The sequence below is a fragment of the Macrobrachium nipponense genome, chromosome 5 (assembly GCF_015104395.2).
Source record: "Macrobrachium nipponense isolate FS-2020 chromosome 5, ASM1510439v2, whole genome shotgun sequence".
Classification (NCBI taxonomy): domain Eukaryota; kingdom Metazoa; phylum Arthropoda; class Malacostraca; order Decapoda; family Palaemonidae; genus Macrobrachium; species Macrobrachium nipponense.
In genome coordinates, this window is record NC_061107.1 from 90,559,066 (window position 1) to 90,581,527 (window position 22,462).

General features: G+C 38.4%; 1 protein-coding gene across 20 annotated transcripts in view; it reads left to right on the plus strand.

Moving 5' to 3' along the window:
* LOC135215498 (histone deacetylase 4-like) overlaps positions 1–22,462 on the plus strand; it is a 434,451-nt gene that overhangs the window by 240,406 nt on the left and 171,583 nt on the right. For 3 of the 20 annotated variants that reach the window (XM_064250286.1, XM_064250289.1, XM_064250287.1), the window contains exon 1: positions 1,573–2,184. The exons of 16 other annotated variants lie outside the window; for them this stretch is intronic. In XM_064250286.1, coding sequence (XP_064106356.1) covers positions 2,166–2,184 — 19 coding nt within the window. In that variant the 5' untranslated portion in view covers positions 1,573–2,165. Of the gene's footprint in view, positions 1–1,572; positions 2,185–22,462 lie in introns of those variants that run through there. One more of the 20 variants, XM_064250290.1, reaches the window with a different exon arrangement.

Here is a 22,462-nt window from a genome sequence, read left to right on the forward strand (position 1 = left end):
CCCCGCTCCCTCATCCACCCCCCCTTCCTCTGATTCAACACAGCCAGCGATTATGGATGAATAAAGATTTGGTTTTGTCCTTGACACCGAATTACTGGGCGTTAGCGTTCGATCAGCGCGCGTGAGGGTGTTCGTGTATTTACGTGTGACTCAGCAAACTGGAAAATGGGTTTTGGTCATATTGCTTCTTTGCTTTTTCTATTTGAAATTTTTGTTTTCTTTGAATGTCTGGACATTGGCCCTTTCACGCCCCCCACCCCCCACCCATTGATTCCTTCCTTGTTTCTTGCTTGCTCTGGCTTGCTTCCTTGATATTGTCCGTAAACTCAAAACATTCCTGGTCGTGAGTCATGTTTTCGGTGCGCACGCCACTCTCGTAATTGCTAAGGGGGAGGCTTTCTGCTCATGCTGCTTTGAAGCCCACTGGCGTTTGTAGTATTTCTGCCATTTGGCTGCCTGGTGGTTGTTGTTGGTGTTGTTATTATTAATTTCTCCTTCCTTGTTGATAAAATTGTGCATGTGTGTGTGTGGATGCTTATTTGTTGTCGATTTGTCTTCTATGTTGTATTTTTTTTCTTTGTCCTTCTTATCAGGAGTCACTCTTTGCTTGAGAGTGATGTAAAGTATCTCATTTATAGTAATTGAATAAAACTTCTATTTTCTTGCCTTTTCTAGAAAATGAATAAATTTATATTTTTATGGCAAGTGTGTCAGAATGTTGAAAATAGGTCTTGATTGTTTCCTTTAGGAAAAACAAAGCTCCCCAGGCTGCTTCACAAAAGAAGTATTACATCGCTCTATATGAATATATCAGGAGATTTGAATAATTTATGATGATAGTGTTCAATAGTCACACGGTCAGAAATCCTTCTCATCCATGTACGCTTAATTTCTACTCCTTACACCAAGGATAACGCTTGTTGGAAGTTCGTTATTTATCAGTAGAAAAGTTTTTAATACGTTGCTTTTTATCCCGGCTTGTCCCGTCGACTAGCTGACAAAGAATTCTTGGAATAATTATTTTAATAACCAATTAGCCGAGCATAAAATTATCGGTTTACCAGTCATAACATGGCAAAGAAAGTTGGGTGGCCTGGATATCTGTATTTTGCTAAAGAGAATGCTGCCAGATTCTCTCTCTCTCTCTCTCTCTCTCTCTCTCTCTCTCTCTCTCTCTCTCTCTCTCTCTCTCCGAGATTGTAACACATTTTTACGTCCAACGTGCTATCATGAAGCCCTTTCTCTGGGAACAGTTTCTTTAGCAGCGATGCAGCCTTATCCTTAGAAGCTTACATCATCCGTCAGGTTCCGCGAAGGTCCTTCTAAGATCCCGATCGTCACGGTAACCCGCTGGTGCGACGCCGTTTTGCGCATAAATAAGAAGTGGCACTGTGTAGTTATCGTGCCATCGGCGTGTGGCACTGAAGGAAGGTAAAGGTCACACTGGGAGCTCTCTCTCTCTCTCTCTCTCTCTCTCTCTCTCTCTCTCTCTCTCTCTCCTCCTCCTCCTCCTCCTCCTCCTCCTCCTCCTCCTCCTCCTCCTCCTCACACTAGTCGTCGAGTCGTCGTGCTAGTCTGCGTTAGGCCAGTGCGGAGAGAAGGGGGACAAGTCTCTCTCTGTCTCTGTCTCACCATCCCTCTAGTCTCCCCTCGGCTTTCGCCTGTTACCGTAGACGGTGGCTTTTGTCCGTTCCCCTCAAATGTTGCCTTTTGTTCCCCCTCCCCCCCTGATGAATAACCGTTCACGTTTCGCATAAAAGGAAATAAAAAAAAAAAGAGAGAGAGAAATCTTCACCAAGGAGTCTTGTCCCAGGACTTTCGCGAGTCATTTCGGACAGGGCCTTTTAGAAGTGGTGGTCTCTCTCTCTCTCTCTATCTATGTACAGTTGATCTCAGTGGAAAGCTTGTGTCGTCGTTTTGGTCCTCTTTATATGCGGGCGATGCTCCCCACACCTTCAGCACCGCCGTCGTTATCGTCATCATCATCATCATCGTCGTCGTCATCAGCAACAGGAGCAGCAGCAGCAGAAGCAGGAGCAGGAGCAGGAGCAGGAGCAGGAGCAGGGCCAGGAGCAGCCTTTGGTCGGATTATTCTCCTGTGCGACCGCTTCGGAAGTTCCATATTCCCTTCTTGTCGGGAGGACACTTCTGGCTAACTTCCCGAGATGAAAACTGGAGCTGCAGGTATGTAGTAGGAGGAGGTGTGTCTGCTGCAGGAGGAAATACAAAGGGGAGGCGGCGGCGGCGGCGGCGGCGGCGGCGACAACGACGGAGTCGGTAGAGGAGGGGGGGAGGGACGAGAAGGAGGAGGAGGAGGAGGAGGAGGAGGAGTTAGTCTTGTGATCAATTATACTCCTGAAGGAAGTGAGAGAGAAAGAGAGTGTGTGTGTGGTTGGTGGCGGCCGGGAGGCGAGCCCTGCATTTGCTTTCTTACTCAATAATGGATTTCAAGGTCGACCGTAATCAATCTCCAAGAGGGTCAGTCAAGGAGTAGGAGTAGATCGCAGTGTATTCTAACACCGCGTTCTGCCGTTCATTTATTTTCGAGCGCTAATACAGAATTGTTGGTCTCGTCTGTCTTTCAATGTTTACATATGTGAGACGACTGTTGTGGAGTCCGGTGACAGAACATGCGTTTGACATTGTATGTTTTTTATGCACTGAAATTTAAATATAGATGAATGAGATACGTCAGTCAACTGATAAGGTTTTTTTTTCAATCTGATATAGGGAAGTTCGCCCTTTTTGCAGTCCTTCTCTATACATAGATGTGATGTAGCGGATTTTCTTTTGTGTATGTATATAGTGGAATTATTAATATGAAAGATATTGTAATAGTGGTTTAAATTTTATCTTCCGTGATTTTTTATCTGCTTTGACTTTTGTAGGGGGCGTGGGATGTGGAGCCAGGGGGGTGGGGGGGTGGAAGTTGGGAAAATATTCTTTGAGCGATCTTATTGGAACGTGTTTTTTCGGTTCGGTCTGTTGTGGATTCCGGCATTCCGGTCATGTCGGACCCGAGTCGCTTCAGCCGCAAGTTTTTTCGGTCACTACCTAACTTGAACTAACACAACTTAACTTCCTAGTTTATCCGAACGTAACCTAAAGTAGCCTTACACACTGCCTGAAGTATTAGGCACCGAAATCACTTGAGGCCAGTATGATACGACCTGATCCGGCCGTTTTCGGAGTGGGAATTTTCTTCTGATGTTTTTGACTTTCCTGCGTTTTTTTGTTCAAAGGGGCTGATCTTATTTCCTTATAGTTTTACCTCATTGATCGTTTTTATTTTTTTTTATTTATACCGTCGATATTCGTATAAATTTACTTCAAACATCCCTTCAAGTAGTGGATATTTTGTTTTCATAAGGGTTTGAGATATCTCGTTGAAGAACAATTTCCTCTTTTATGATTTAAATTTTTTCCATATTTAAGCTAGTCATTTTCTCCGTTCGTCATCAGCGATAATTTTTCAAAATAGACTAATTTAATGCAGGGCACTTTGGGACATTTGTAAGGTCGTGTATATGTGTAATGATATGAGCTAATTTTATGTAAATAAAACTGTCGCGTAACATTGCGGAGCGGTATTCATGCCTCACCGGTCACATTCACCAGGTCTTAGTTAATACAATTGCCAATATGTCACATTTTCAACTCGTCTATTCCGCAATGGGCAAGAATGCTTTTTCCCTTCACACTTGAATCCGAATTTGTGAATGCAGTGAAGACGCTGCACGGAATAGGGAGAATTAGCAGTTCGTCACGAAATATTTAATGTTTATATTGGTAAATTTGACTTTCGATGTACATATATTTACAAACGCAATGCACAAAGAACTTGGAAGTTGAGTTAGGCTAAATCTTTTTCTATTTATATGGTTGGGTGTCTTCCTATTGCTCAGTTCCGTTTAAAATGAATAATTTTATTGCCTCTTGGTAAGGTTCATTAAATGGTACTACTTGGGTTACAAGTGTTTTGCATCGAAAGTGTACTTTTGGGCATTTTCTCTTCTGGCATCTTTTGCTGGGTATGCAAGCAATCTGCTAAATTGCGTTATGAAGATGGTGTACAGTTGTTCGTTCTAGTTGGGGGTAGGCTAGAAGCTCTCTCTCTCTCTCTCTCTCTCTCTCTCTCTCTCTCTCTCTCTCTCTCTCTCTCTCTCTCTCTCTCTGTGTGTGTGTGTGTGTGTGTGTTTACCTTTGATGGCGTGATGTTAGTGTAATTATTTAGGTAAATAAAATCAATGGGTTAAAAGCTTTCTAGTGCTGCTGCAGCAAACTGTTTTATGTAATTGATACAATAAATCTGTTTTTTACTTTGTAAAATGGTCTCATTCTTTGTTAAAAACGCTGTAAACTGGCGGTGTCATGTTTATTGTAGGATCATATTTACGAGTTTTTCTTTGACTTTGGAATGAATCTTTGACTGTTCAGTTATGGCTAAATATGTACATTTTCGAGAGCAATGCTCAAATTCTATTTCATGCTTTTTTACTGAATTTGAATTGCCGATTATTGCCAGATCATCTCATTCATATTTAGAAGTTATGGATTATCTTCCCATTTTTCGTTGTTTGGACTTCTTTGTCAAAATAGGATGTGTAGATGCCTCATTTCAAAGGGATGAGAACTGATAGATTTGAAGTAAGAAAACCTTACCAGTTGCAAGAGTGAAAAAGTACCCATTTCACCTTTTGTTTTTGTTTCCCGATTCCTGGTACCAATATTTCACCATTTTGAGTATTTAGTTCATAAATAACTGATGGTTCTATTACCAATTTCCGATATGGGTTGCCATTCATTTCAGAGAGATTTGCTCCCACTCTCTTAGAAAACATATTTGGATGTAGTTAGCGTTCCCATTTGTGCACAAAAGTCTGAGTAGTTTATCAGAAAAGTATTTAACTGTACACATTATTTTATTATTATTTATTAATATTAAAAATTTGTGTTGCTGTCCATGTTTTGTCCTTTGCATATACTACATGAACCCTTTCGCAGTTTCGTTCACTCACGCAAATTTTTGAGCGGGCGGGTGGTGGTGGAGACAGGGTGAGAGGAGGGGGGGGGGGGTGGAACGATGGACTTTTATTGTTTCTATGCAGTTTATTTGTTCTTTTTATTGAGTCACGGTATCATATGAATATAACTTTGTAGCTCTCGGAAAAAAAAAGTTAAAACACGCCTTTAAAAGGAAACGATAACTTTGGAAGTTACGCTTTGGAAAAACAAGTTCTCAAATTCAAAGAAACACAAAATTGGTTATCAAACGTTGTACACTTTGAGGTATTTCTTAACCAAGAAGATAATAATTCATCCGGCCAAATAGAACGGAAAAGTTGTCGGTTAGGAAGACAATGATTGGTTAATAAAAGCAGTTAAGTAAAATTTCCATAAAGAATTCAGACCTGATGACAATGAGTTGTGCTCAGCTTTTTCTGGAAATCCCATTTTTTCCAGTTAACTATGAATTGTTCATCAAGTGAAATAAAGAGATAAAGAGAAATCATAATTACTACAAATATATATATGGCCTTCCTATATGCTGCCACACTATATTTTTATGGCACCCTGTTGTGGCTTTTCCATTTGCTCATGTGATTATGAATCATGTTTATGCCATACTGCCTTTTCTTCACATTTTCATGTGATTATGAAATGTCTTATAAGTTTTCACATGTTTGGATTATGAAAGTTGTATGTTATATGTGTTCACTTGTTTGTGATTATGAAAAGTTTCATGTTACAAGTGTTCACATGTTTGCTATCATGAAATGTTTTATGTTATAAGTTTTCACATGTTTGTGATTATGAAATGTGTTCGGCGTATTGCTGGTTGTTGACGTTTTCATGAGGTTGTACAGTATGCCAACTTATTGTTTGTTTATATTTTCATGTTTTTTGAAAAGTTTGTTTTTATTGTGGGTCGTTTGTTGGTATCTTCAGAATTTATTGTAATTATGATGGTTTGGACTTATTTTCGCCTCTTCATATTTTCATGTCTTCAGTGAAATTATATTGTTTTTCCATATTTTCATGTGATTTTGAAAACATGCCTCTAGTGAAATAATATTGGTTTTTCGTATTTTCATGTGACTTTGATGATATATAATATATATATATATATATATAAATATAGTATATATGTATATATTCGTGTGATTATGAACCGTTTTATATTTAGTTCCGTTTCCTTGTAGTGCCATATGATGTGTAATGATTTATACATGTCGCTTTGTGACTGTAGTGTTTTGATGTCGTCTCATTATTCACATTTGTGCAATAGGCTGCGTTGTGCCACAGTAGTGGCTTTTCGCATTTTCAAATAATTTTGAATTGTTTCAAGAGAGATGGAATGTCTATTTTTCTTACTTTTGTAAACAGGTTTGATTGATTTGTGGTTTTCGTATTTAATTTTTGAAATGATTTTTGTGTAGCGTGCCACCATTTTAACTTGTAATGGACACCACCCCACCCCCCTTTTTTTTTTTTTATCCAATGGTGCAGTGACATTCCATTTTGATTATATGAAAGAAAACTCAGTAGGACCGGTAAATAAACTTTGTGATGAGTTGATAAATTGTAAAGATCTGAATTGAAAATGACGAGCAGTATATGAGCGAATATGTAATGACGTACTTGAACGAATACGTTGATGAATAAATAAGCATAGAAATAGGGAAGTGTTGGAATAAATGGGTAGGTGAATAAATGACCAAATAGGCTCCATTTGTATCCAACACATCAGACTATTTATATTCACCCAACTATTGTGATCTCCAGTCCTTAGCAAATTCCTTTGTCTCATATAATTGGGACAATTCTATTTATACCTGTTTTGGGATGACGCGCCTTCTGCGTGGCTCTTTGTTTGTTTGCTTGCGTGCTTGCTTGCTTGCTTGCCTTGATTTTAGACGACTTATTATTTGGTTTAATTATTTTAGCGTTCTTTTATTTCCCTTTTCATCTTTTTTGGTTGTTTTTAGTCGTTTGCCTTGCCTTTGCCTTGCCTTGTTCATCTTTTCAAAAGAGAAGTTACCCGCGTCTTTTTTTTGTATTCCTTAAAATAAGCTTTAATAGCCATTCGCCTAGTCTTTCTTCGTCTCCCTCCATTGTAGTTATGTACCCACATCCCCACATCTGTTTGATCAGAGAGAGAGAGAGAGAGAGAGAGAGAGAGAGAGAGAGAGAGAGAGAGAGATGACGGTACTGCCATCACATCCCTGTTCCCCTTATTATCAATTTCAAGTTCTTATTGAGGAGGACGTGTCTCCCTATTTTGAAAGACCTATTTTCAGACCCTACTCTTTATCTGGCCTCTCAGCTGTCCACTTAGACATTGTTTTTGTTATAGTGTTACAGCACAGAAGACTTTCCCCAGGGAGCTCTCCCTGTTATTGGGCTATTATCATAATGGTCACCTATATGTCCCTTTTTCTTTTTTTCCTTTAGATCTCTTTTCTTCTAAAGCAAGTGAATTTTAGTAAGTCTCTTCTTTGTCCTTTTATTCCTACTCAGTCACTTGCAAATTGGCATTTTGATCGTCAGCCCTCCAATCATCAATCATACCAAATTGCAGCCCTCTAGCCTCAGCAGTTTTTAATTTCATGTAAGGTCAAAGTCAGCAACTATCGTGCGTCTTTCACCGCTATATGTGCCAACTAGACAGGACACCTCCGGGTCGTGACTAAAAGTTTCATGTAACATTATACACTGTACAGAAAACTCGACTGCGCCGAAGAAACTTTGGCGCTTGTCATTGTGGTTTTAAGCAGTCTTCACCCAGCAGCATCTCTTGTTTTTGCTTTTTTCCTTCGTTTCTTCTTTTCTTTCCCAAATCAGGGATTTTTTTTATGTGTTGCTTCTGCGTCCTTTTGACCCCAGATCATGGGTGGTGATTCTGCTAGGCTTTTCTCTAGCCTCTCTCTCTCCCTCTCCCCCTTTCTTCTCCCCTTTCTTCCCTAGGTTTAAGGGTATCTATGGGAAGGTTAACCTTTCTTTATCCAGCCATTGTTGCCCATAATTGCTTTGATTTTATTGTCGTTGAAACATGATTTTGCTTATTTATCTTGTCTGGGGTATTGTCGCGGGCAGGGCGTAGTACTGTGTGGTATATGCTTGTTTGTGTATTTGTCAGAGAGAGAGAGAGAGAGAGAGAGAGAGAGAGAGAGAGAGAGAGAGAGAGAGAGAGAGAGAATTTTACACCGGTCTTGATTTTTATGACTGAATAAGTTCTTGTAGATGTTCTGCTCAGCCATAATTCTCATTTGCAACTCGGATATCTACTTCGTTTTATTATTTTTGTTATTGTACCTTTACGTTTTCAAGTGTTACTTTTACCTGCTCGATTCTTTATCCAAAAATTAGGTTTCACTGTTTTCTTTAGGTGCATGGGAAGAAAGTTATAAAGGATTTTTTTTATGCAAGGGCAAAGAAAAAAAGTGGGCATTATAAGCCCGTCCACACTACTAGATAGCTGTGCCTGTGCCTTTGGTACCAACAGTTTAAGCCATTATCCAAGTCTTTAGCTTCAGCACGGGCTCTTGCTTCTACTACTACTACTACTGCTACAACACACAAACGCTATATATATACATACATATATATATATATATATTTTATATATATATATATATATATATATATATATGGATAAATGGTTATAGACACATTATTAGAAACTGTTCCTCCCAAGAGTGGGTGGCCTTAAAGAAGTACATTATAGAAGGAGCTGTCACACTGTTACATTCGTTCCGCAACTGCTGATTATGAGTGGAATTCTTATGAATAGGGTTTTCGTAACATCAGCTGATGCAAGCACTTGTACAGAAAGTTATCAACAACACATCACCTCCGAATTATAATACAATACGTAATCACCTCTATCTGTTTTCATTTGAATGAAGTATAGCAGCCCAGGCGTAGCTAGTGACCACGTGAAAGCCAAAGATAATGCTGGTAGATGTCGCCTTTGCGGCCGCTATGCAAAAGACGTCACAAAACGCAGGTCATAGGCCAGAATATTCACATAAATTAATTGAATAGGTCGTGCACTTTTGGCTCCTAGTTGCCATTTTAATTACGTGCTAATACAAACGGAAAACAGCAGTCCGTCAAATGGCACTTCAAGTATATTCTTTCATATTTGTTCACAGGAAATCCGGCAGATTTGGTAGAATTCCGCGTCATAATTGGGAGCTATGCTTACACGTTTGTGAAAGAAATTTTTTTTTTTTTTTTAATTGATTTGGTAGATATTTTCAATTTTACAGTATGTGTGCTCGAGATATATTTTCATGCACACCACACACACATACACACACACACACACACAACCACACACACACACCACTCCACACAAACCGTTTGTATGTATAATATATATATATATATAATATATATATATATATATATATAACTTCTGCTCTTAGGATGCCGTGTTCCCTAAATCTCGGACTCCTCTTGATAGGTTACAAATTAGGTCACGAATCATGTTTCTTTTCATCTCTTTTGCACGGAGAGAGAGAGAGAGAGAGAGAGAGAGAGAGAGAGAGAGAGAGAGAGAGAGAGAGAGAGAGATACCAAAAAGGAAGGGCGAGAGTTATAAAAAAAAGGGAGCATTTTACTATGGAATTGTAAAAGGGCATAAGTTAACTTGTAAAATGTTTTTTAACCAGCAGAACTAGCCAAGTCCACCTTTTTTGCTTTCTTCACTGGCATTCGTGCTTGTAATTTTTAATTGCGTGTATCACCATCATTCTACACGTGTAACAATAGTAAAGGAGTGAATCTACAATTCTTATGTTCCTTTTTTCTTGTTTCGTATTAATAATGTTCTAACTGTTGTTGTTATTGTTGTTAACGACCCCCTTGCGATACATCAGTTATTATATATTGATCTTTACTAAATATCCCCTCAAATGTGGAATCCTATTTTGGCACCTCACTTCTTGTGCCACTTCCCCCTGTTCGGTTCCTCTGTGGTCTTCCCGATGGCGGTACTTTCGTTTTAATGATGTTTGTTTCTGGAGTCCAGTGATGACAGTAGCATCTTCTGCCACGAGATGCCTCCGTCCCGTCTTTGCCTTATGCCTCTTTCCGTGATTGGGCACAAGACTGAATCAATAATCGATAACGTGTCCCTTCGAGAGAGAGAGAGAGAGAGAGAGAGAGAGAGAGAGAGAGAGAGAGAGAAAGTTTACGTCACGTTAGAACACATGCATTAACCAAACATAAGTGAATAGAGGGTTACCGAGAATTTTAGATTTGAGAACAAGTAGGTAATAAATATCAAATTGGGTTGATGGTCAACATAATGTTACTGAAAACAACTGCAGAGAGAGAGAGAGAGAGAGAGAGAGAGAGAGAGAGAGAGAGAGAGAGAGACTGACTTTAACGGCATATTAAAGAACATGGAGCGATTCTTTCTCATTTTAATTGGTTTTAGAGCCCTGGCCTTCTCCCCCACCGGACCAAACGCGCGCACACACACACACACACACCTCTTTCCATCTCTTGTGTTGACTGCAGCAGCAATAAAAATGGCATGGTCCTTGCATTCCTCCCTCTTCCTCCTCCTCCTCCTCCCCCTTCTCCTCCTCCTCCTCCTCCTCCTGTTCTTGCAAACGTCAAGTGTGTGTTTTTGGGGGACATTGTTCCATCTGCACATAGCAATGACGGAAATGCTTGCTCTTTCTCTTTAAAAGCATCGCCAGGTGTCCGAAACGGAACGACGAGTTTGCCTATTTTTACATTTTTGTCTTTCGGGAATAAAAAACGTGCATCGAGTTGTATTGTTTAAGTGGTGCTATTTTTAGTTTTTTCAACTTCAGATAAGAAAATTGCACCGAGTTTTATTGTTTTGTGTTTGGGCATTTTTTGTTTTCCACTTCAGGTAAGAAAGTTTTGTTGTTAAAGGTTTAGTTTTTCAGTCATCAAGATAGACAGTTATATACTTGTTTGTTGCATTTTCTGTCTTGTCAATATTTATGACAGAAAAATTGATTTAATTTTTTTTTTATTGGTTTGCCGTAATAAATTTTGGTTTTCTTTCGTTTTATGATGGAGAGTTTAAAGAAATTTCAAGTTCCCTAAGAAAAGCATTGATTTCCGTTAAATTTCCGTCGTACTTTGACTTTCTTGCTAGCCTTTTCTTGTTTATTATTCATTTGCAAATGCCAGTCGACACTGGTGTGACCATTACGTTGGTCGCTGAGGACTGCGTATAACTGGTTCTGGAGAGCTGTAGCTTTTGTCGCCCTCCTCCTCTTCTTACCCTTGCATTGCCCTTGGACATATCTGGTTGTTGTTATTATTATTATTTAGAAAGTAAACTCATATTCATATAGAACAAGCCTACAAGGGCCATTGACTTGAAATTCAAGTTCCAAAGAATATGGTGTTCATTTATCATGTGACTTTTTATTGTGTTTTTATTTCGTGTGTCTTTCTTTTTGCTTGCTGCTCAACCTTTCGTGTAAAGGGAGGTAGATCAAATAAAGAGTATATAGGGTGATTATTTCTTCAGCAAGACCGAGATAGATTAATAGATGGCTTGGCTGAAGGTTACTTCAGTGGGCCCCACATGATTCGGATTATAACTGATATTTTTTCTTCTGTCTACGCCACCTGCAATCTAAAACAGTCAAGCAGGAACCACAAACCTAAGAAACTGTGTAGCTCAACAGAGGCGCACTTGTTCTTCCAGTCATACCCATAATGTTTCTTCCCTCATCCCTGGAAGGAAGAAATACGGGTGTGCATGGGTGTGAGCGGAACGCACCACCAACCACGGGCGCTAGGAAATTAAAGGATGGGTATCCTAGAGCAGCTCAGTGTTTAAAATGGAGGAGATAAACATAGCATTACCCTCTCAGTTCACTCCCCCCCCCCCATTTTCTTCCCCTTTCCTCCACTTAGCCATCTTCATGTTCATCACCCTCCTTCCCAAAGCCCTTCTCCTGAAGATCCCTCCACCTGAAGAAAGGATCCCATTGTGAGTGGTGAGATGGGAAGTCAAATGGGACCCACCTGCCGTTTTATTTTTCATTTCAGTTTTTTTTTTTTTTTTAGCTGGGGAGAATATTATTTGTTATATATTCTTTGGAGGGATCAAGGTCCTTGACTTGAGCACTAGCATGAGAGAGAGAGAGAGAGGAGAGAGAGAGAGAGAGAGAGAGAGAGAGAGAGAGAGGATTAGCGCTTGCGCAGTTTGGCTACCATCTGCAAGGGTATGGATGAATAAACCTCCTGATACCCCCTCTCAAGATAACCCCCTTTTGAAATGGAGTGGGCATCAAGGACCTGAGGTACCCAGGTTCTTGGAATCCCCCTTTCCTCATCCTTGGTCCTTCCCTGTACCCCTAGTATGGGTACGGTTGTTTAAGATGTAAAATGTATATTTGTATATACTTATATGTGTGTAGCAGACTAGCTGTTTGTAATTAGTATGTTAAGTAGATTTCTGTGGAAAGAGCCTGTTTTCGTTGTATTATACTTATTTACCACGTTTTGTAAAATATTTAATGTCATGGACATGTGCTAGCGTAAGTCTGGCTAAATCGAAACCAACCCCAACCCCCATTTCAGCTGTTGCTGAGCCTCGTTCGTTTCAGTCAGTTTTGAGGTCTATAATCTAGAATTCATGTTTGTAGGGTAATCGTGGATGATCAGTACTTTTTCTAAGGAAAAATCTCTCTCTCTCTCTCTCTCTCTCTCTCTCTCTCTCTCTCTCTCTCTCTCTCTCTCTCTCTCTCTCTCAGAAAGTCAAAGTCTGACCAATTCTTTCTTCAAAGCCAAATTTTTCGACATTTTTTTTTGAAGCTAAAGTAAATTAGCCAGTAATTTTGTCGAAGTCAGAATCTGACCTGTGCCTTCAATCATCTATCAGTAATATTTTGACGGCAGAATCTTTGGCCAATGGTTTTTTGAAGCCAAATGTTGACAAAGATATTGACCTTTTCCAATATCTTTGAATGATATCTTTCCAAACCTTTGAACGATATCTTTCCAAAGCAGGATTCTTGAACCGATTTATTTATTTATTTATATATTTATTTTGAGCCGAAAATTGTTACAAATACTTTTTCCGAAGCCAAAAACACCAATATTTTTGTGGAAGCCAAAGTCTGACCAATACTTTTCAAGGCAAAAACATTTAACCAGTGCCAAACTGTGGACCCACAATCTTTGACCAGGGCTTGTCAAAGTCCAAAACTGTGACCAGTACTCTTTGTCGAAGGCAAAATCTTTAGATCAGTACTTCTTCGAAGCCCAAACCGTAGACAAATACTTTTTCGAAGTTTTCGAAGCTAAAATCTTCAACCAATTTTTTTTTTTTTTTTACTGAGGCCAAAAGATTATTTGCAGATCACCGGCTAGCAAAGATTTTAAGTTTTTCTCCATTCCAGTGCAAAGAGGGAATGTTATAATTTCTTGTGAATGTGGTCATCCAATTTAACCGAGGCCTTTTAGTTCTCGGTTAAGAAGTAATGTGCAATATGGCACAGTACTTGTAACTCCAGCAAGTCTCTCTCTCTCTCTCTCTCTCTCTCTCTCTCTCTCTCGAACGAACGAACGAACGAACGAACGAACGGGCCAAAACACTCGACTAGCAGCCATGTACGTAACTAACTACTTAATTTGACTAATGCTTACTAGTTATTGAAGGAGATGCTTTATATCGTCCTCTTCCTTGTCAGTCCCGGTGATTGGATTTTTTTTTTTTTTTTTTTTTTTATTTTTTTATTTTATATTTTTGGCTGAGTGAGAGTGGTAGGTACTTCAGCAACGAGAGAGAGAGAGGATAGGAGAGAGAGGAGAGAGAGAGAGAGAGAGAGAGAGAGAGAGAGAGGGGGGGGGGTTTGTATTTTCGGGTAGACGTACGTATCTAGTGTCAACCCGACTTCGTAAGATAGGGTAGTCAAAGATCACTGGAACAATCGGGTTGTTGGTCGCCTTAATTAACCAGGTTGATTGGTATGTCGGTGTTGCATAGCCCATTTGTATATCAAAGTTAGTCATGTCTTGCTGGTGTCGTGGGCTGAATCACTAAGATTGGGTGCTAGGCTTTGTGGAATTTCTTACGCGTATGAGGTATGAAAGGAGGACAATAATGCATCCCATGTATTGAGTGTAGTTGTACAAAGAAATGCATTTCTATCTCATTAGATGAGGGAAATTTCTGATTTTAACTGTAGGCATTTTTTTAGGATTGTTCCAGTTATCATCAACAGTAGTGGTATTTCAACAGGCAGGCTTGCTTCGTATGAAATCTTGTGTCAGGGATAATGAAGTGTAGCATTTTTTTTATTGTTTGGTAAGCTTAAACAAAAATGATGCTACGCATCAATTGTTATGTTAAATGAGTACGCCTGATTTTGGATGTTGGCTCTACAAAAAGAAAAAATAAATAAATAACAGTCTAGAAGCATTGATATTTAGCAGTTCAGGCAAAAAATATGGCGTAATTATTAAAACATAAGGTGGGTCGAAATGAAGAAGGCAATCCTTAGAAAAAAAAAATATGAAGACAAACTTCACTAGGTGAGAATATTAAATCGACGTTGTAATCATTATTTTTCAAAACGTGTGCAGTCGACTTCGATGGACCTTTTCTCGAAGAACTAAAAAAATCGAGAAATTTTGTCATGCCATATTTTAATTGGATTACCACTGTTAATTCCGCCGAGTTATTAACGTGTTGAAGTTTTTTTTTTAAATTATGTCATGTTTCTGAGAAATACTGACAGTTTTCTTTTGAGCCTATTTTTTACATTACTTTTTTTTCGAAGCCTGAGTTATATAATCTATGTTTGGAGTCCTTTTTTGTTGTTGTTGTTTTTTAAGGCTTTTTGTTGGAATGTTCATGTAATTTCTATTTCTTTGTTATGACCTTTATTTGCTGTGAATTGTAGTTGTATAATTAATATCTAAAAGTCAATTGAATGTTATTTGAACAGTTGTACAGAATTATTTTTTCAATGTAGAAGATTAACCGTGAATCTACTTTTTACATGAAGTATGATCGATTGTACTATTTACTTACTCACTTTTATGTAATTTTTTTGTGCCAAAAGACCCTTGAAATTGTATATGTTTGATATTGTGAAGTTGCAATCTGCCATGTAGTGCGACATTCCAGTTCTGAATGTTTCGTCACGCTTGTGGTAAATGCATGAGATTCTACTCTGTTCAACATGGCCACGAGGATTCTTTTGATGCAGGAACACGTTCACAACAATTTATTATTGCAGTGTAAAAGTTTTTTATAATTTTTTAACGGACTGCCTATGTTTTTACTCTTCCAGTGTTTTCCTTATTAATTAATTACTATTACACAGGACCTGTCATATGATTACTCTTGTGTTTTGAATTTGTTTTTTTAAAACTTTGCTAAGATCTGGCGTTTTTAATAATAGACCTCAAGCTTTACTTTTGTTTTTAAAAGTTTTAGGATATTTTTAAAATTTTCTTTGTTTTCTTCTTTGTTCGTTGAGTTTTTATTTTTTTTTTTAAATTCATGTTAACTTTATTAATCTTACTTACCATTGACCTCGTTTTTTTATAGGTTACTGTTACCATTGTAACTTGCAGTTTTCCAATTCGCTAATTTTCAAATGCGTTAACTTTAACTTTGTGAACTTTTATCTCTTGCTTTATGTCACTTTTCATTTGTTTGTCCTTCCTGACCGTAATTGACCTAACTTATCCTTCATTTTCGTAAATTTCCCCGTCATATTTATCGTTACCTTCTTCATGATTTCCATTGTTCAGCAGAGTTGTTCTTGCTCTCTTTCCTCTGATGTTAAATCATTGAAATATTTGTATGCATTTGTTTCAGCAGTTCCTCGGTTATCCCTTGATTTCTTTTGCAGCGACCCTAATTTCCACCAGTTTTTTCCATTTAAATATTTTCTTTCTTCGTCCTATTTCATCAGTATGATTTTCATCCCAGAATGTAAATTTGGTTTTATGACCCAACTATCCGTTTTTGCCTTACCTTAATTTCCTTGTCTTCTGTCATTACCGCAATTTCCTTCGTCAGCCTCCTTTAATACTTCTTCATTATCTGCAATTTTCATCTCCGGTTTCTGGGTATCCTTTGTCTTGTCCTACTCTGAGTTTTCTTATAACCCTGCATCCTCCCATTGTCTTAATGTGCTTTTATTCAGTTTCTCACTTCCACCTCGGTAGATACTCACATTTTAAAATATTAATTTGATTTTTTTTCTTGGGTTCTTGGGCTCCGAGTATGTGATGGCTCAGAGGTTGTTTTGAAAGATACTCAAGGAATACAACAGCCGATGTTTTCAGTCACTTGGATTTATTTTTGGGGAATTTATTTTTCAGGCGTCTCCTTTTGTTGGGGAAGGAACGGTTTAACTAACTTTCCAGTGGATTTTTGTTTGGTGCTCAACTACGTAAGTGTTGTAGACTGCACCTTTTGATAGGCGTGTTATACATTATATATACTATATATATATATATATATATATATATATATATATATATATATTATATATTATATATATATATATATATAATTCGGGGCTGTAAGGATATTTCTCTCTCTCTCTCTCTCTCTCTCTCTCTCTCTCTCTCTCTCTCTCTCTCTCTCAGCATCTTCGCTCCTCCTCCCGCTAGCTGTCCCTAAGTGGCTAGATCAACCTACAAATGCGTCTCAGCGTTTCCATGGGAACCAGTTGTCGAGTGTGTGTGAGTGTGTGTGTGTGTGTCTGTGTGTGTGTGTGTCATGCTGTAGGGAGGGGAGGGACCCTTTCATATATTTCCCCACCGATTTCTTACAACTGGTAGTTATTTATAGCTCGTGCAGGGATATTAGAAGGTGAATTTTCCCCAAGCGCGTGTTGTTGATCCAAAGACAGAGGAACTGAGGATATCTCTAGGGTTTTTCATTCTCGTTTTTACGCACATTTTTTTCTACCTTTGATGCAAAATTGGCGTTTATCATTGCGCCACACGGATGCTACGAATAGCGTTGGTTGGTCTTTCTATCTATTTTTTGTTGCCAGAGTACCATATAAAACCATTACGTGATGCTCTTTATGGTGCTGTGCGAATTTTGCGAGACATATTAAAAGGGACCTTTTTTTTTGTTTTTTTTTTTTTTTTTTTTTTTTTTAATCTCCGTGATTTGCTTATTTCAGTAACACGAGGCTAAACCTTTCTTATAGTTCGGTAACTTTGCCATTTCATTCGCTCTACCGCAGCTTCACGTTTTCCATTTTGTTATTAGCGGCGAAGATGCTGCCGTAGGCATCTTTGCCAGATGACCCAATTCTGGTTAATCATAGTAGACTCGATTTCGTTGTCCCTTTGGGAGAAATGGAAAAGTCATGGCCTTATCGACGCATTGATTTTTTTTTGCTATAATTCTTTGTTCCTCGAGCTCCCCCCCCCCCCCCACCCCCCCCCCCCCCCCCCCCCCCCCCCCCCCCCCCCCCCTCCTTCTCGTTGCAGCAGGATTCTGCTCTTCCTATTTCCTTATTTCCCGGCCCCAACTCCCAATTCCCCCTTTCCCCTTTTTCCTCCCCTCCCCACCACCATTCCGTTCCTCAATCCCTTCTCTTCACTCTTCTTGTATATCGCTTTCTACTCCATCCCACTTTTTTGTATCTCCTACTTTATTCTCGCCCTTTCTTACATTTCGTCTGCTTCTCCCACCATCTTCTCACTTTTTTCCTCATGAAACCAGAAAAGCCAGTCTGCTCCTCCTCCTCCTCCTCCTCCTCTGTTCCCCACCTCCCTATACTTTCATCCCCCCTCCCCCCTTCCTAAGATGCATTTCTATGCAATTGAATCTTTTGGTTCCGCTTAGGATTGGATTGAGTGACTGTGGTTGCGTGAGTGTGTGGGTTGCAGGTACGGTGTGAGCATTGAATAGTTTTGAATTTCTCCCTTCATTTAAATCCTTGTTATGGTATTTTACTTTGATGTATATGCGTTTTTTTTATTGAGTGGTTATTATCAAGTAATTGTGATTTGTGGGAACGTGTGTAAATCTGTTTGTGCATTATTTGACTTTGGCTGCCTCCTAACCGATATTTTGGTTGACTTAAGTAGTTTGTGCGATAGTTGATAAGGGGGGTGTTTGCACTCCTCCCGTGATTTGATTTTATCGAGTATTGGAGTGCTTTTGTGAGTTCTTTTAAGCTGGCACGTCAATTTTTTTCATTCTCTGTTATAATGGAAATTATCCTTACGAACACAGTTTGAATTTTCTGTAGGTGCCAGTACATTATGCATTTCGAATTTGTTTAAGGAATTATTTGTGTTTGATAAATTATTTTCGTTAATACTTTTGTTATAAAACTGAAATATTTGTATCGAGTTTCGTTTTTTGTGAGTTTCAGCTAATCCGTATGGCATGTGCAAATTTGACACATGAATAACTTGTATTCCATGTGTTTTGAAACCTCTAGACTTTGCCATGAACATCACCTTCCTTTAAATAAGTCGATAAGTCTATAAATAAATCAATACCAGTATGTCTTTATTTTTTCCGTAAGTAGTGCGCATGAAAATGATTCATCTATATATTACCTATATGTTACGTGCGTCAATAACGTTAAATACGTCATAAAGCCAATGACGTCATACAAGAGCGTCCCCGGTGTCGGATTGGTTGGTAGATGTTTCTTGTGTCGTCGTTCACGTGTTGCGAGAAGCTTCCGCGAAAGGGATCATCAAAGACGTTAATCGAAGCCGTGGGTTCTGTTCAGGGATTCAATTCCGAATCAGGATTACGTTTGGAGCTGACTTTTAGGGAATAGATTCTAAATGGGGAGTGAGTATATATTTCCCCATTTTCATTTTAATGAGAGGATCCATTTATAATGAGGTAGATTGGATCCATTTATACTGAGGTAGATTGGATAAAAGGAAATACCGTGGTGATTCGAAGCTTTCAGATTTAAGCTTATACTAGGATTATAGGGATTACGAAAGTAATGAATACTCATCCGTCATTTTCATGAGAAGTATTTCAAAGGTCATTTTTGAAAAGGTACTTTTCATTTCTGAAACTATAATTTCGTAACGAACTCTTGTTCGCTTCATTTTAAAGAAAACAACCAGCTGTAGTCTTGGCCTCTCTCTCTCTCTCTCTCTCTCTCTCTCTCTCTCTCTCTCTCTCTCTCTCTCTCTCTCTCTATTCTATGCAAATGGTGTTTTTTTCGCAACTGAGGAACCCATGTTCGATCGATGGTGTGGGCGATAAAACATTTAAATATGGGCATGTTTTCTTAAAAATCCATTTTGTGTGTGTTTTGTTTTATATACTAGAGATGGGGTAGAGGTAGGAGAGAAAAAAGAAAGAGCCAACATCGAACGTGTCCATATCACTCTCTAATCAGAAATGATTCACACTCCTGTTCATTTCTTTTATTATTTAGGGAAATACATTAGCATTAAATAATTTAGATAAATTATCAATATATATATATATATCATAGATAATATATACTATATAGAGATATATATAGAATATATATTGTATGTATGTATGTATGATATGTATGTATGTATTGCTATGGTATGTATGTATGTATGTATGTACGTAGTGATCCGTGGTGTGTGTACGTTTGGTGATATGGTAGTTATGTATGTATGTATGTATGTATGTATGTGTGTGTACGTGTGTATGTATTTATGTATGTATGTACTATGTATGTATGTATGCAAAAGTGATAAGATAATAATTATTATGTTATAATTTTAATGGAGATCTTTTAGGGGACCACCTTCAGATTTCCTTCACATTTCAACGTCCTCTTACATTCCTAGAATCCACTGCTTTGAAACCTTCCAATTTTGTTTTTTTCCTTTAGACCAGCTCCAGTCCTCCTCCTTCCTCCCTCCTCCCTCCTGACCCTGTCCTTTCACGCCTTTTGTTTTTTGTCTTTCATAGCGTGCTAAGATTTAGGCGAGTCTTAAATTGCAAGAGAGAGAGAGAGAGGAGAGAGAGAGAGAGAGAGAGAGAGAGAGAGAGAGAGAGAGAGACATTAACTTGATGGCACTTCTCATGGGAGTAATCTCTCGTCATCATTGTAAAAAGGTCACGAGGCCTTTGACCTCACAAAACTGTTATGAATCCCTGAGGGGGGTCCGGCAGGCTATACCTATCCATAAAAAAAAAAATGAAAAATGGCAGAGGATTGTCTTTGTGCGCCGGTAATGCAGCGAAGAGGTGCCTAAAAGCACAGTAGAAGATTTTTCCTTTAGTTCTTTACGAAGTGTAAGAACTGCTACCTCTTGCAATGCTTTCCTCATTTCGCCTTTGTTTTAATTTTTCAACCGACGGGTAACTCCTATTATTATATATTTGTAAAATGCTTCTTGGAATAAATTGTTTATGCTTGGCTTCGGCTGATCATCGACAGATACCCTGATTGGGACGTGAAAAGGATATGGGAGGGTGGTGTGAAATTTGGAAAAAGTTAGTTAGACAGGTGGTACCACAGAGGACCGTAGAGAAAATATTACTCATAATATCTCTATTAAAAGAGATGTCGACAGTATTTTTCGGTTAAGAGCTCAGAGAGAAATGCAAGGAAGGGGTAAGGTCGGAAGCGTTGAATAGGTAAATAAGACTGATTGTGATCCAGCCCTGTCTGGCAGAGAAAGGTAATTGGGGCCACCACTTTTAAAAGGAGATTTATGACGTCTGCATTACATATATATATATATATATATATATATATATATATATATATATATATATATATATATATATATATATCATGTGTGTGTATGTGTGTGTGTTTGTGTATAATGTGTGTACCTACATGCATACATTAAAAAAGTTTTATAGCATATATTTGCAAACACTGAATTTATTGCAACGATAGCCCCGCTTTGTTTTCTGTTGTTTTGTACATTTTGCAGAATTTTTGCTACTACCTTAATCTGAGCAGGAGTGGATTTACTAGTATTACTTTTGTCGTTATTAATTCAGAATTTATTTCCGTAAAATTAAATACTAAAAGTTAATATCCATGTGCGTATGTATTTACTGCTAGTCCTCTTCCTTAGTTCCCTTACTAATAAGTACCAACACCAAATCTTTGTAAAGATGGTTAATTCTCTCTCTCTCTCTCTCTCTCTCTCTCTCTCTCTCTCTCTCTCTCTCTCTCGTCACCACGCAGAACCGGGGAGAGAAACAAGCCTTAAACTCTCAGATTAATTAGTGTTTGAAGAGAGACAACGGTGGTGTAGAGTGGAGAAGCAAACGGCTTACGTGGGAGTGAAAGTGGTGACGAGGATGATGAGGTTTTTGGCACAAGTGTTTTTTTGTAAATTAATTTCGTTATTCTTTTTTTTTATGGAAGTGGTTGGTCATGATACAGAAAATGCTTGAAAAAGATGATAGAGGATTTTTCTGTCGCTGTCAGAACCAAATACAGTTCCAATCTTCTGGGGAAAATTCAGAAGCTGCTCTCGGACTTACTTTACGGAATAAATAAAGTTCCTTGATTGGTCATGATGGCTTGTTAATGGGCGTGTCCCATTTTTTCCCTCCTCGAGTGGTGCCAGCTTTAGTAAAGGTAAAGTCTTATCTGGGTATAAACACTAATCCCAGTCATTTCTCCTCCAAGTACAGTAGGAAAAGCCATAATTATGCGTGTAAACTGCCGAATGGGTTCGTTGCTTTCACTTCTCTCTTGCTTTATTTCGTTTTTTGCATTTTTTCTTGAAACGCTTTAATTGCATTAATATGTTCTATTCTCACTCGCTTCGGCTACTGGCTGTGCTCCTCCCCACTTACTTCATCCAGTGCTCTGAATAAGAGTCATTTTACTTAATACATTGCTTATGAAATAGAGATGTGGTACACTCAATTTTAATGAGTGATACTCTCAATTTTTATGAGATTCATCGGCTAACCCTATTAGAAATTAAATTTAGTTTCATTTAGAGACTGAATAAGGGAAACATTAAAGTACTGGAAGTATATTTAGCAACACCATATTGCTGTGCAAAAGAATCAGTGGACGTTGTAGTTCTTCTCGAGTCCAGAAACCTGTGGTAAGTGCGCCCTATTAGGTGGGCGTGGTTTGTCTTGGAAGGTTGTAGAAAACAAGGGAGGAGTAAATGTTAATTTAGCTTGAGAAGAAGAGATGAACGCAGTTTGAGTGCTGATTTTTTAAAAACTGTTTTATGACTCATCAGAAATTTTTATAGGAATATCCCGCTGGATAAATTAATAACTACTTAGTGCGGAGTACAAAAGTTATGGTTGAAAATTATAATTATAATTATCAGTTATGATTGCCAAAATAATTGATTCTTCCCAAATACATCGTGAAATGCAATGTCTCAGCATTGAAAGTGATTATTTTGGAGGTTGAATTTCGATCATTACTGTGGCTGGGCAGTGAGAGATCATTTCATAGAACTGATTTATAGCTTGTCATGAAGTCTTGATTTTGACTTTTGA